Source organism: Gastrolobium bilobum, unplaced genomic scaffold, assembly GCF_033153095.1.
Source record: "Gastrolobium bilobum isolate Gb01-03AN ecotype WA unplaced genomic scaffold, APGP_CSIRO_Gbil_v1 utg3931, whole genome shotgun sequence".
In the NCBI taxonomy this organism is placed as follows: Eukaryota; Viridiplantae; Streptophyta; class Magnoliopsida; order Fabales; family Fabaceae; genus Gastrolobium; species Gastrolobium bilobum.
Genome location: NW_026896354.1, coordinates 33807 through 46983, shown reverse-complemented (window position 1 = coordinate 46983; position 13177 = coordinate 33807). Strand labels below are relative to the sequence as shown.

Sequence of the window (13177 nt, the reverse complement as noted above, 5' to 3'; positions counted from 1 at the left end):
TTTTACCTATTAACTTTAGAGATAAAGTTACTTTTAAAAAGTTTTATCCACACATTTATCATCTAAAAAATTTTAAAAAAATTTCTACTTCAAATAATTAAGATAATTACCCGGAGAATAAATAAATAAAGTTTTAATCATTATAGTAACAATTTATGCTACCAGTAGTTTTTTTTTAATGGTTAGCATGCTACAGTATTATAATCTTGAAAAACTATATAACATACGAAGTTAGTTTTTCAAAAATTATAAATGTCAGCTTGATTTTTTTATATCTTTTTTAACCAATCTTAATTACTTATTTAAGGTGAGTAGACTATCACATATATCCCCACAAGCTTCAATTTTTTGAATCGACTATAAGACTAATTTTGAGTACCAGGCGAGTCAAGAATTAAGATCTTATACCCCTCTCAAAGATGATATTGGTAGGAATCGAATAGAAATCGTTTTACTACCTACTCAACTCCCATATACCAACTATAACCATTTGGTAATTTCTTCATATTTAAAACAAGGGTCTTATAATTTTCATTCAACATGAAAATTAAAATTTTCCTACACACCATTCGATTTCCGTGCTGACGTGGGTCCTACACATAATTTTGTCTGACATATGAGTCTCACATATTTTTTATTTCTACAACATAAGATTTCAATTCAACTTGAGAATTATAAAACCCTTAAAACAAACACTAAGTTAATCATTTAAAATATGAGGAAGGTTATATTTAGAACTTTTTTTTTACAACCTCTTACAACCATATCTTATCACCGTTGATTTCTGTCAATCAACGGTTATCATTTATTATGAATTAATAATTAATTAACGAGTTTAATTTGCTAAAATGATAACCGTTGATTGGCGGAAATCAACGGTGATAAGATATGATTATAAGAGGTTGTAAGAAAAAAAAGGTTGTAACTATAACCTTGCTCTTAAAATATATTTAATCATAAACTTAGCCTATTGAATAATGATTAATTTAAAAACAATCTGGAATTTTTAATTGAAAATATATTCAATCGCAAAATAAGTTAATCCTAATACATTATTTTATCAAGCGATTAATATTTCTCATGTTATAAAAGATAATTTTATCTTTTACATACATATAAATATATGTGAGATTCATATTTTTTCTTTCTTTCTTCAGCCGCATATAGATACTACATAATTATATATATATATATATATATATATATATATATATATATATATATATATATATATGGGAAAAACTAATATTATGTTGTAAGAAAATTCTTAGGTCATGTCATAGAGACAATTAATTGTAGGGTCCACTATTTTTAAAATAAAAGAAAAGTAAAAGAATTGATGAGCCCACTTTTATATTTGTGTAGAAAAATTGCTTGTGTCATGTAAAAGGAGAAAAACATTACCCTATATATATATATATATAGAAGGAGATAAAATTATTACGTAAAGATATAAAAAAAGGGGGGGAGTATAATGTTATAGAAAAGTAGTTAAGTTATATTATAGAGATACAAATTATGAAACCCACACTTATTTTCAAAAACCAAAAAAATAAATAAGTGTGGGTCCCATAATCACTGTATTTATAACATAACCTAAACAATTCCCTGCAATATTATCCTTCTATTTCTAAAATAAAAATAAAAATTATCTACATTTTGTATTAATGACTATCTCACTTTCTCGCTATATATTTAATTATTTTTTTTGAAAAATAATAATTCGTTGTCTTCCATTTTCTTTATTAGATGATTCGTTTGATTATTCCGTCTTTTGCTTAATCATTCCCGCGCAATGAGATGGTCAATCACATGACAAAAAAGGTATTAATTTTCTTATGTCAGCTCGCTTGCGATAGAGATTAGAGAGACAGCCACAGTAAAAGAAACATATCACTGTCTCTTTTCTTTTATTTTTTTCCTTAATTTTTTTGTGAGGGTTTGTTTTCTTTTATTGTTGAAGCTTCTTCCTTTCAGATCTCAGAAGAATCCTGAATCTCAGTTAGTTTGATTCATCCCCGAGCATCTGAGAGTAACTTTCTCATATGAGTACCATAGTTCTACTCTTTTAGTGCCACTTGGTTGCAAAGTTGGAACTATCATGCGGCTCCATTCTGCTACGCTGTCATTTGGGTAATTAAACTTGTTCGAGTATTGATTGTTAGGCTGCTAAAAATGCTATCTTGAATCTTGGACGCTGTGATATTTGGTATGTTTTTTCCGGCATTTTCGTTGTTTCTTGGGGTTCCTCATTATAGATTAATAACTCAATTTGGTTTTATAGACACTTGAGATATTTGTGGATATGCCAGAGAACTCGCATTATGGAATGGGTTTTGCAGATTGTTGTAAACTTATGTTGGTCAAACCCAGAGAGGACATTATATGGGTCAGTGGGTCACAATAGTATGAGAGGGCTTACTCAAGATTTAATTTGGAAGGATTGCTTACCATTTACTTTAATTAAGTATTTAACCTGATAAACATTCTAATGAGAGTTGGGTTAACTGTTTTACTTTTGCAATGTTCTATTATGCCAGATTTATTTTTCACCTTTGGGTCTGTAACATGGTCCCGCAAAAGCTCTTGAGGAATACGTTTGGGCCATGACAATTATTGTTTTTGGTTGGGAATGACAAGAAGTTTGTTATCGCTTTGGATACCTGCTGTAATCGTATTCACGGTGTTCATTTGGAGTTACTGAACATTGATTTGGATTTCTGTTAATGGCATCTATTAGAAGAACCTTGTCTCCAGTGCCTCGAGCTGGAACTGTAGCAAATTTAGAAGTCTGTTCAGTAGCTTCTCCCTTGTCTAAGTCCTCATCAAGTCCTCAGAATTTTCCCCCATCTTCTGGATTGTTAACTTCTTCAGTTAGCTCATTATACTCCTGTGCTTTTGTGCTTGGCATTTTCTCCACAAGATCTTTGAGGACTCTTGATAGATCAAAGCCGAACGGCCAGCTTTGGAGGAAGGTGCTTTTCCATTTTTTCATTTGTTTCATGGTTGGTGTTTCTATTGGACTCATCCCGCTTGCATCAACGAATTTGTCCATGAATCTCATGCCAAAGCATCAAGTCTTCTCTTTTGAGGTGATATCTGCAGTTGGAAATTTCCAGCCAGTTGAAAATGTGAATATAAATGTGACACCACCAATCGATGAGGCCGTGAAGTTTAATGTTACTTTGAATTCAGCAGTGAAAAAACAGGAACTGATAGATGGGGTGGCATATAATATCTCTGATAGCCAATTCAGTGAAGGTCCATCTCAGAAGCTGCTCATTATTGTGACCCCGACATACAATCATTTATTTCAATCATATTACTTGCATCGCTTGTCACAAACTTTCAAATTGGTCCCACCTCCTTTGTTGTGGATTGTTGTTGAAATGACTTCCCAATCTGAAGAAACTGTTGACATCTTGAGGAATAGTGGGATAATGTACAGGCATCTCATTTGCAAAACGAATCTAACCAACACAAGCCATAGGAGCATTCTTCAGAGAAATGTTGCAATAGCTCATATTGAAACTCATCGCCTTGATGGAATTGTCTACTTTGCAGATGATGATAACATCTACTCAGTGGAGCTCTTTAAGCAAATGAGAGAAATAAGGTATTCCTAGTTCCCAGGATATTAATTTTGTTTGCTGCACATCTTTCTCCTTCTCTTTTACTAGAACTATTCTGATGCAGTTTATTATACCCGCATTTAAATTATTCTGAATTTCTGATTGTTAATTCTACTCGGACTCATGGTTTAAAATTTTCCTGCCTAACCTATTGAAGGAGGGGTATGGGGTGGGTCATTATAACGTTGTTGATAATCTTTTGTGAATTTCTGAAATAGAAACTACCTACATATATTGCATCCGCAAAAGTCTTCTGCATAGTGTAAAGTGATGCAGAATGGGAGTCTTTTCCTTTCTTCTAATAAGCAACCAAATTTTATCAACCATGTTTGCCTTTATTTAGATAGAGGAGATTTACAATTCCAAAATGATAGGAAACACCCATTCCGCACCTCTTTCTATGTACGTTTGACTATATTCCTCTGTCTTCAATAAAATATAGATGAATTTAGGCAGGCCACAGAGGAAAGATATAATTACAGTTCCAAATAAAAGGAATGGAGATGAGTTCATTGTGTATAGAAGGAATGGTTTGGAGCCGTCAAGCTTGTAGCTCAATTAGCACTGGCCCTAAGATATGGGTGTCATTATTATGGCAAACTTAACTTTGTTGCCTCTAAAATACAAATTTTATTATATCTACACCCACCCACCCACCCACCCACCAAGGATATTTCTTGATTATGCAAGGGTAAGGCTGCGTACAAGGATTTCCTCTACCCCACACTCGCTAGTCGGGTTAAACGGGGAGTGGTTTTTTTTACACACACCCACCCACCAAGGATATTTCTTGATTTGTTTTAGAATTTTAAACAATCATCTATTAACTACAGTGAGCAGTGTGTGATAATCATTCTGCTATTTACTTCTCACTTTTAAATCAAATTGGGTTATGCAGAATGTGGTAGCATGTCCTTCTTTTCTTTCCTACAATATTTTTGCTTTTACAATGGTTTTTTCATTTCATTAGTTGGGAGGTATCCTCATTTTGATTTACAGGCGATTTGGAACGTGGACTGTAGCAAGACTATCAGGGGATAAAAGTGGCATTGTCTTGCAAGGGCCCATTTGTAATGGAAGTCGAGTAATTGGATGGCACATAAACGAATCAAATGCGAAATCTAGAAGATTTCATGCTGAAATGCCAGGTTTTGCCTTCAATAGTACGATACTCTGGGATCCAAAGAAGTGGCACCGACCCACTCTTGAACCTATCAGGCAGCTTGACTCAGTAAAGGAAAGTTTGTGGGTTAGTGACTCAGTATATCTTCTTCTTTGTAGTCTTATCTATTATATAGTATTTCATTTTCTGTATCCAACCCAAGCTGGGAAAATGTATCTAATCAGATTAGGTAACATTGATAATGTGCAGTTGGGTATTGTTCTATATGTCCTCATTTTATGGCTCTCCTTTTTTCCTAGTTCTCTTTTGAGTACAAGTAGGACAGAAATTTTTTTGGACCGTACAGAACCATCCAACCTGAAATATTGCCTCGATTAATTGTGAATTTGTTTTTCTGTACGCAGGTTAGCACATTGATTGAGCAGGTTGTTGAAGATGAGAGCCAAATGGAAGGCTTAATGAACAACTGCTCGAGAGTTTTGGTTTGGCATATTGGTCTTGAATCAACCTATTCCTTCTATCCTCAGAAGTGGATTATAAAGAACAACCTAGATGTCATTCTTCATCTTCCACTTGGGTGAAATTCTTGATAATGAAGTTGTAGAGAGCAGTAAATTTTCGCCTGGGTAGATTAAGAAGAATTGATCTTCCACCTGCAATGGTGGCTACTCAAGTCTATTAATTTAAATATTTAATAGTGCATTTCTCCCCTAACAGCTTGTACATTATAATTATACATTTTGTATGAAATTGACAAATTGTAGAGTTCATTGCAGAGGCAAGAATGTTTTAATTGGCCTGTTGGTACTACTACCCTGAATTAGTTGTTACAATTAAACAATGGAGTTTGTATTCATCATGCAACAAAACCACAAAAAGTTTCTTATGTACATAACATTTTGTGGGGTTCGCATTTTTTGAAGCAAAAAATAAAATAAAATTACAACAATATAACTTTTATAGAACCCTTAAACAATAACTCTCCTGTAAAATTTGAATGCCAAAATATTTAACGATTTCGATGGATTTGAAAATTGTGGCCTGAACGCACATAGGATATAAGATTTATTTATGCGTTCCCAAACCCATAAATAAAGAAAAGAAAAAAAGTTATTTGATAGATGAATAATTTTTTTTTTTTTTGGTACAATTTGGAGGTATCATCATTCAAGGTTTTTTTGACCCTTATAACCTTTAATTAATGATTAATTACCAATTTGACCTTCATTTGAAACTAATTCGAAAATTTAACCCCTTCAGAAAACATAACACCAATCTGCCCCTGTTTGACCGTTGACCATGAAGCCTACCCGGGTACACCCCTCCCTACCCTGGTATTTTTTGAAATTTTTTATCTACCCGGGTAGAGAGGGGTGTACCCGGGTAGAGTTCTTGAATCTGAAAAAATGGTTGAATTAGTTACCCGGGTAAGAAGGGTTGTACCCGGGTAAACATCCAGAGTAGCGTTTTTATATAAATGAAAAAAACTGTGACTATGTACCAAAAAAAAAAAAACTGTGACAGGCATGGTTCATGGACGATAGCAACGAAGATCCAAGGCTTCCTCACCATGGCAGCCCTAATGAATTTGTTTCCATCAACCAATTAGCAGGTCATTACTCTCTCTCTATCTATAGTTTTACTTAGTTGTGACGTTGCAGAAAAATGGTGAGTTTTGCAGAATTGGGACTCTTATACTGGAAGCTGAATCCAAATGATTATGAGAACGATGAAGAGTTGAGGAAGATTAGAGAAACTAGGGGATACAATTACATGGTAATGTTGTATTAATTTTTTACTAATTTCATTTTGTTTTCTATAATCAGAAGGTGCTTCAATTTTTTGCGTTTTCATTAACCTGATAGAAATATAAATCCGAGGAGAATATGAATTGGAAAAAGAAACTTTTTAGCATCTCGGTTATATAAAAACCCTACTCTTGATGTTTACCCGGGTACAACCCTTCCTACCCGGGTAACTAATTCAACCATTTTTTCAGATTCAAGAACTCTACTCGGGTACACCCCTCTCTACCTGGGTAGGTAAAAATTTCAAAAAATACCAGGGTAGGGAGGAGTGTACCCAGGTAGGCTTCATGGTCAACGGTCAAACATGGGCAGATTGGTGTTATGTTTTCTGAAGGGGTTAAATTTTCGAATTAGTTTCAAATGAAGGTCAAATTGGTAATTAATTATTAATTAAAGGTTATAAGGGTAAAAAAACCCATCATTCAACCTCCTCCGGTCACCTTGTCCTCGGGGTATAGTCTAGTAGACTAGCCCCTCATTGGAATAGCGGATGTATTGAACTTTGCTAACGGATGAAGGATGAGACTAATTTTCCAATCAAGAAGGGAGACGCATCCTCTGACCCTCAAAAATTTTCTAAAAATTTGTTTAAAACAGAATTTGAACTCTACTCAAGCAAACCGTTCGAGCTCAGTTGACAAATAATTAGATAAAGGGATAAATATAATTTAGTCGGTTATATAAAACGAGAGGAGTCCAACAAAACAACATGTCGCAACGTGTAAGTAAGCAGTCATATAAATCGACGGCTACTTGTCACTTAGCCAGTTCGTAGGCATGTCATGTAGTTTGAACCTAAAGTCGCAAATAATCTTAACGTCTTCTACATTGACAGTGCCAGAGGAGAATCATCCATGGAGATTCCTCTTCCTTTGTCTACACACTTCCCCTTCTCTACCTTAAAACCCAACTCCAATCTCAGTCTCAGTCTCAGACTCAGAGTCCCCCTTCTTCTTCATCATCGTCATGCTTCTCTTAAACTTGGTTTTCCATCATCAACAACTTGGCGCCACGTAGTCGTAGCTCAAAATTCCGTGTCCGGTGGCGACCCCACAACCATTGAAACACAAGATAAGGAACAAGCTGTCCCTGTGCCTTCTATCAAACCTACTTACTTCCCCACACCTCCAAATCGAGAACTTCGAACCCCTCATAGCGGGTATTTCTTTAATTAATTAATTAATTGTTGCTATTACTAGTGTATTGGTTTTGGGTTTTCACTTTTTCGCATTTAGGTACCATTTTGATGGGACTAGCCGGAAATTCTTTGAGGGTTGGTACTTCAAAGTGTCCATTCCGGAACGGAGACAGAGCTTTTGCTTTATGTATTCGGTTGAAAATCCTGCATTTACTAAGCAATTGACGCCATTGGAATTGACCCAATATGGACCCAGGTTTATTGGTGTTGGGGCACAAATTCTTGGTGCAGATGACAAGTACATTTGCCAATACTCTCAGCAATCACAACACTTCTGGGGAAGTAAGAATTTGCACACTCTTCTTTGCTGTTTCAAATTGGAATTTTTTTTTCTTACTTTTTATTTAAATTCTAAAATGACTGATCATATTATGTGGATTTGAACTGAAAAGTTAATGTCTTTTATATGGTTAGGCAGGCATGAACTAGTGTTGGGGAACACTTTCGTGGCCAAACAAAATTCGAGACCTCCAAACAAGGAGGTTCCGCCTCAGGTATTATATACCATCTTTCAATCAAACTGTTTCCGTGCCACACAATTAACGTGCAAATGTTTGTTACTTCTAGAATCTTTTGGTTTTCGGATGATCATGCATATTTATAATTTTGTGTAGGAATTTAATAATAGGGTGTTGGAAGGTTTTCAAGTAACTCCCCTTTGGCATCAAGGTTTCATTTGTGATGATGGAAGGTGCGAATTTCGATAGCTGTTTTAGCATTCCCTCTTTGATTATATTTGTTACTTGACACAAATTTTAATTATAGGTCAAATTATGTAGAAACAGTAAAGACTGCTCGTTGGGAGTATAGTACACGCCCTGTATATGGTTGGGGTGATGTTGGGTCTACACAGAAGTCTACTGCTGGCTGGCTTGCAGCTTTTCCTGTTTTTGAACCACATTGGCAAATATGTATGGCGGGTGGACTGTCAACAGGCATGTGCTACTTTTTCAACTATTGGCTATTCAATCTTATTTATATCATGGTCTAGTATCCTACATTTTTATGTTTGAACTGAAACTTGATAATTTGGTTTGAACAATTGATATGAATCTATTATGGAAGTAAACTACTAATGTAATTTACAAAGGGATTGGCATTTAGTCACTTACTATCTGCAAAATATTAAACATTAATAAGATTTAATGCTGAAAGGATATAATTGTTTGCTAGAGCCACAATGTGACTCAGGAAAAGAAAAGGGAGATCGAGAGATAGAGTATGATGCTATTTACATTTACAAGGTCAATGTTTTTACTAAGACTGGATTGCTATCATGTTTGATAATCAGTTCGTGAAGTGCATTTATGCTTCAAAAATTAATCACTCTTGTTTGTAATATTTATGTCCTCTCTCATTTTCCTTATATAAATATTGAATCTCAGGTTGGATAGAGTGGGATGACGAGAGGATTGAGTTTGATAATGCCCCATCTTATTCTGAAAAAAACTGGGGTGGAGCATTCCCAAGAAAATGGTTTTGGGTAAATATTTTATTTCTTCATCATAGTATATCTTGTAATGTTCATCAGCACATCAATTCCATGGCTTGCTATGAAACTTTGGTTATAGCTGGTTATATGCAATTGATTTCAAATCTTCTTGTCTTTTGAAAATCATTACTAGAATGCTTTGTTTCTTCAAAAAAAATTATTTTTTAGAAGAATCAAACGTCTATGTACTTAACAAGTGCTAGAAGGCAACAATGGTAGTAATTAATCATTAAGGCCTGAAGACTGCAAGAGATGGAGTACTTTTGTTACTTGTGCTTCATGAAGTATAACTTCATAAAATATAATTTGCTTAAAGGAATCTCAATCTCTTTATCATGATTTAAGATATGTGTACTTGAATTTTTCCGGCAGGTATTGTAGGTTAATATGCTTTTGTGTTGTTATATTGATATTCAACTATTCTCACCAATTTTTGGATGAATGTTTGTATTTTTATGCATCTCAAACTGTTGATGTCTCATGCAGGTTCAGTGTAATGTTTTTGAAGGTGCTAGTGGAGAAATTGCACTAACAGCAGCTGGCGGATTGAGGCAAATTCCGGGAATAACCGAGAATTTTGAAAATGCTGCACTGGTAACTTTATACAGCATCTGGCATTCAATGTGGCTTTTTTCAAAATTTAATTACACTGACTTTATGAATATTAAGATTACCTGATGCTGAAAGCGCATAGAAAAATGGCTAAACAGAAAGTTAGGATTTTCACAAAAGAGAAATCCTCTGGTTCTCAATTTCTAATTCTCAAAATAATAAAATTCAACTCATACAATAAGGTTCATAAGCACATTTTTATAGATTAATTACAAATTGATCCAAAATTCAAAAATCTAAAATCCTAAAAATAAGAAAACTTCTTAAAATAAATATAACAGTAATTAACTTTTAAAATAAATAAATAATTGCAATTAAATCATTCAAAACACTTCCCAAATCTTAGATCTCAAATCACGTCAAATGTGTTGCTTTTTTTTTCTTGCCAAACAAATCACAAACATATCTGCTGCTTTATTGGGACTTGGATTTAATCGTAATTTGTTATATTTCAAATCACTGTTTCTTTCAACAATTGGGCCACAACTCTGGTAAACTCTGAGATTCTTGAATCAATGGTTGGGCCATGTGCAATGGATTAACTGTAAGTGCATCATTACCTCTGAAATAAATGGTGGGAATGACATATCTCTAATTCAATTGTTCTCCTTCCTTTTGTCAAAATAACATATCTCTGGTCATATTAGTTTTTCCTTTTGATTTTACAAACTCTTGCACGAGGATGAAAGATAGTCTAAGTTTTTTTATATCGTCAATTATGCATTACTGACACTTTAAGGAAACATTTGTCCTCTGCTTACAATCATATGAGACTATGAGTGATGGAGAGTAATTTAAGATTTCTCCAGAAGTAGTTTAATTATGTTGATATTTCTTTTTGAATGTTCTAATGAGTGAGTCTAATGGTAGACAGTGATTCTTTTGTTTCAAGTCATGGTAAATACACTCTTTATCCTTGTTAGAGATGTAATATAGAACCATTCATGTGTCATCACTTGACAATTTATGGTTTCGAATTTGGATAGTTGCTTTATGACATAGTATCGATCTCTATGACCAAATGGTCTAAAATACAATTCTTATTGCTTCCATTTTTCTAATAAAAAAATTTCAGCACTAGGTATATGAGTCGGTACATTGTCCACATTTCAATTCCAAAGGACTCTTGCATAAGGGAAATAATAGAGATGTAATATAAAACCATTTATGTACTCACCTAACAACTTAAGCTTTCAGGATAGTTGATTGATGATAATCCTCTTATAAGATTTTTTCCCCATCTTCTGTAGGTCACTACATGCATTTAACCTTTTTATTTTATTTTATTTATTATCTAATTTTTTTAAATTTTGTAATATTTACTATGTTGCAAACTGGCGCAGATTGGAATTCATTATGGTGGAAAATTTTATGAATTTGTGCCGTGGAATGGTTTTGTTAACTGGGAAGTTGCTCCTTGGGGTTATTGGTTTATGTCTGCAGACAATGGCAGATATGTGGTACTTATATCTCTCTGATTACATTTTATTATTTGTTGGTGGTTAAGGGTAATGTTACACACACACACTAGTTGTAGACTTGTAGGTGGTATTTAAGTTTTTCTTCTCATTTTCCATTTAGTGAGATCTATAAACTACTAAATCTAAATTTATGTTGATGATTACGTATGAAAATGAAAATAAGGTAAACAGTTGGATGAGCTGAACAGGTTAATGATTATATGATTAATACTAGCAAGTGGGAGTGGCTTTGGGCAACTTTAATTGAACTCTTCTCAATTCAGGAGAAACAAAGTAGCCAGAGGGGCCTTCTTTTGGCTTATGGCATACTCAATATATTATATTTTGGCAGGTTGAATTAGAAGCAACAACAGAGGATCCAGGTACTACATTGCGTGCTCCAACAGCAGAAGCTGGTCTTTCCCAAGCTTGTAAAGATTCATGCTTTGGAATTCTAAAATTACAAATGTGGGAACGAAGATATGATGGCAGCAAGGGGAAGGTGTATTCTTATTCACACATATAAATTGTTTTCACATTTGGTGTTTCATGGAACATTCTCATGAATGTTTGGTAAATGGCAGATCATATTGGACGTTTCAAGCAATATGGCAGCTGTAGAAGTTGGAGGAGGTCCATGGTTTAACACTTGGAAGGGCAAGACGTCAACTTCACCTGTCCTTAGCAGTGCCCTTGGATTGCCTATAGACATAGATGGCATTTTTAATATGGTTCCTCTATTGAAACCGCCTGGCTTGTAGTCAATTGTTTAGAATATTTATTTTTAGCTTTTAATCTAATCATGCTGCATGGTTTGAAGTTCTCATAAACTTTCTCATAGTGCAAGCAAGTGTTCAGAATTTCACCACAAGGACAAAATTTAGAAAGGGGTTCTTGATTAGAAAAGTACAATGTATCCTGAGATGTAGAAAGATTGAATGTAAAGATTTGTCTGTTTACTGTATTAGAATGTTTAGAACCTTATTCCTCTTGCTGGCTCAACTAACAGGATGGAATCAGTGTTGTTGAGGCGTTGGTTCGTTTCATGCAAACTGTAAGTTCAACCTTAGAATAAGGGGTGTACGTCTCCATATCCTTTGTATTGCATCCCCAAAGTAAGTTTTTGTGACTCCATTTCTATAATAGTGATATTGAAAGATAAAGTAACTTACAATATGAAATAAATGTGAAAAAACATATAGATTACACAAATTAAAACATCTCATTTTCTTTTCTATATTTGAAATTAACTCAAATTGACCTAAATTCCTATGTATGTTACAAGCAGTAGTGACGACGGCTTCAGAAAATTTGGATAATGAGATGAAAAGCAAAGATAAAACATGTATTAAAAGTAAATTGTTAAATATTTATCTTTACTTTAATATAAAAAATATAATAATAGTATAAATAATAAAAATATAATTACAATAGTTTTTTTCAATACTCAAATATTTCTTGAATGTAAACAAATAAAATCATTCAATTATTTTTCTTTCAAATGATTAAAGGTTACGATTTTTTTTTAATTTGGATAGGTTATTTTACTTATCTTTTTTTTCTTGTCTATCTTATCTATTCAAAATTAGTAAGTAGGCAAGGAAAAAAATAAGTAAAATATCCTATCCTTTATTTGAATTCAGAGTGGAGGCAGATTTTTATAAATCTAGAGACGAAAACAATAAAACCTGGTAAGCATGAATAAATTTATAAAAAAATAAATTAGGTTTGGGTGTTATGATGTACCGACACTTCAAAAATCCTGACGTGTTGTGTCCGACATATCCCGACACTCCAACACTCGTTAAAGAGACTCAAAAAAGGTTTGAACATTGCGTTGCGTTATTTTTTT

The 13177-nt window shown here is 33.7% G+C and overlaps 2 protein-coding genes across 2 annotated transcripts; both read left to right on the top strand.

The window, feature by feature from the left end:
• The first annotated feature begins 2726 nt into the window (after positions 1-2726).
• On the top strand, positions 2727-5358 carry LOC133299286 (probable beta-1,4-xylosyltransferase IRX9H). The gene is made up of 3 exons (XM_061498730.1): positions 2727-3616; positions 4632-4881; positions 5160-5358. Exons 1-3 carry the CDS (start codon positions 2727-2729, stop codon positions 5334-5336), a joined length of 1317 nt encoding a protein of 438 aa, XP_061354714.1. The 3' UTR covers positions 5337-5358.
• Positions 5359-7328: 1970 nt separating this feature from the next.
• Positions 7329-12366, top strand: LOC133299277 (tocopherol cyclase, chloroplastic). The gene is made up of 10 exons (XM_061498718.1): positions 7329-7722; positions 7799-8043; positions 8176-8255; positions 8376-8452; positions 8527-8696; positions 9147-9244; positions 9740-9847; positions 11209-11325; positions 11678-11827; positions 11910-12366. Exons 1-10 carry the CDS (start codon positions 7418-7420, stop codon positions 12084-12086), a joined length of 1527 nt encoding a protein of 508 aa, XP_061354702.1. The 5' UTR covers positions 7329-7417; the 3' UTR covers positions 12087-12366.
• The last annotated feature ends 811 nt before the right edge of the window (positions 12367-13177 follow it).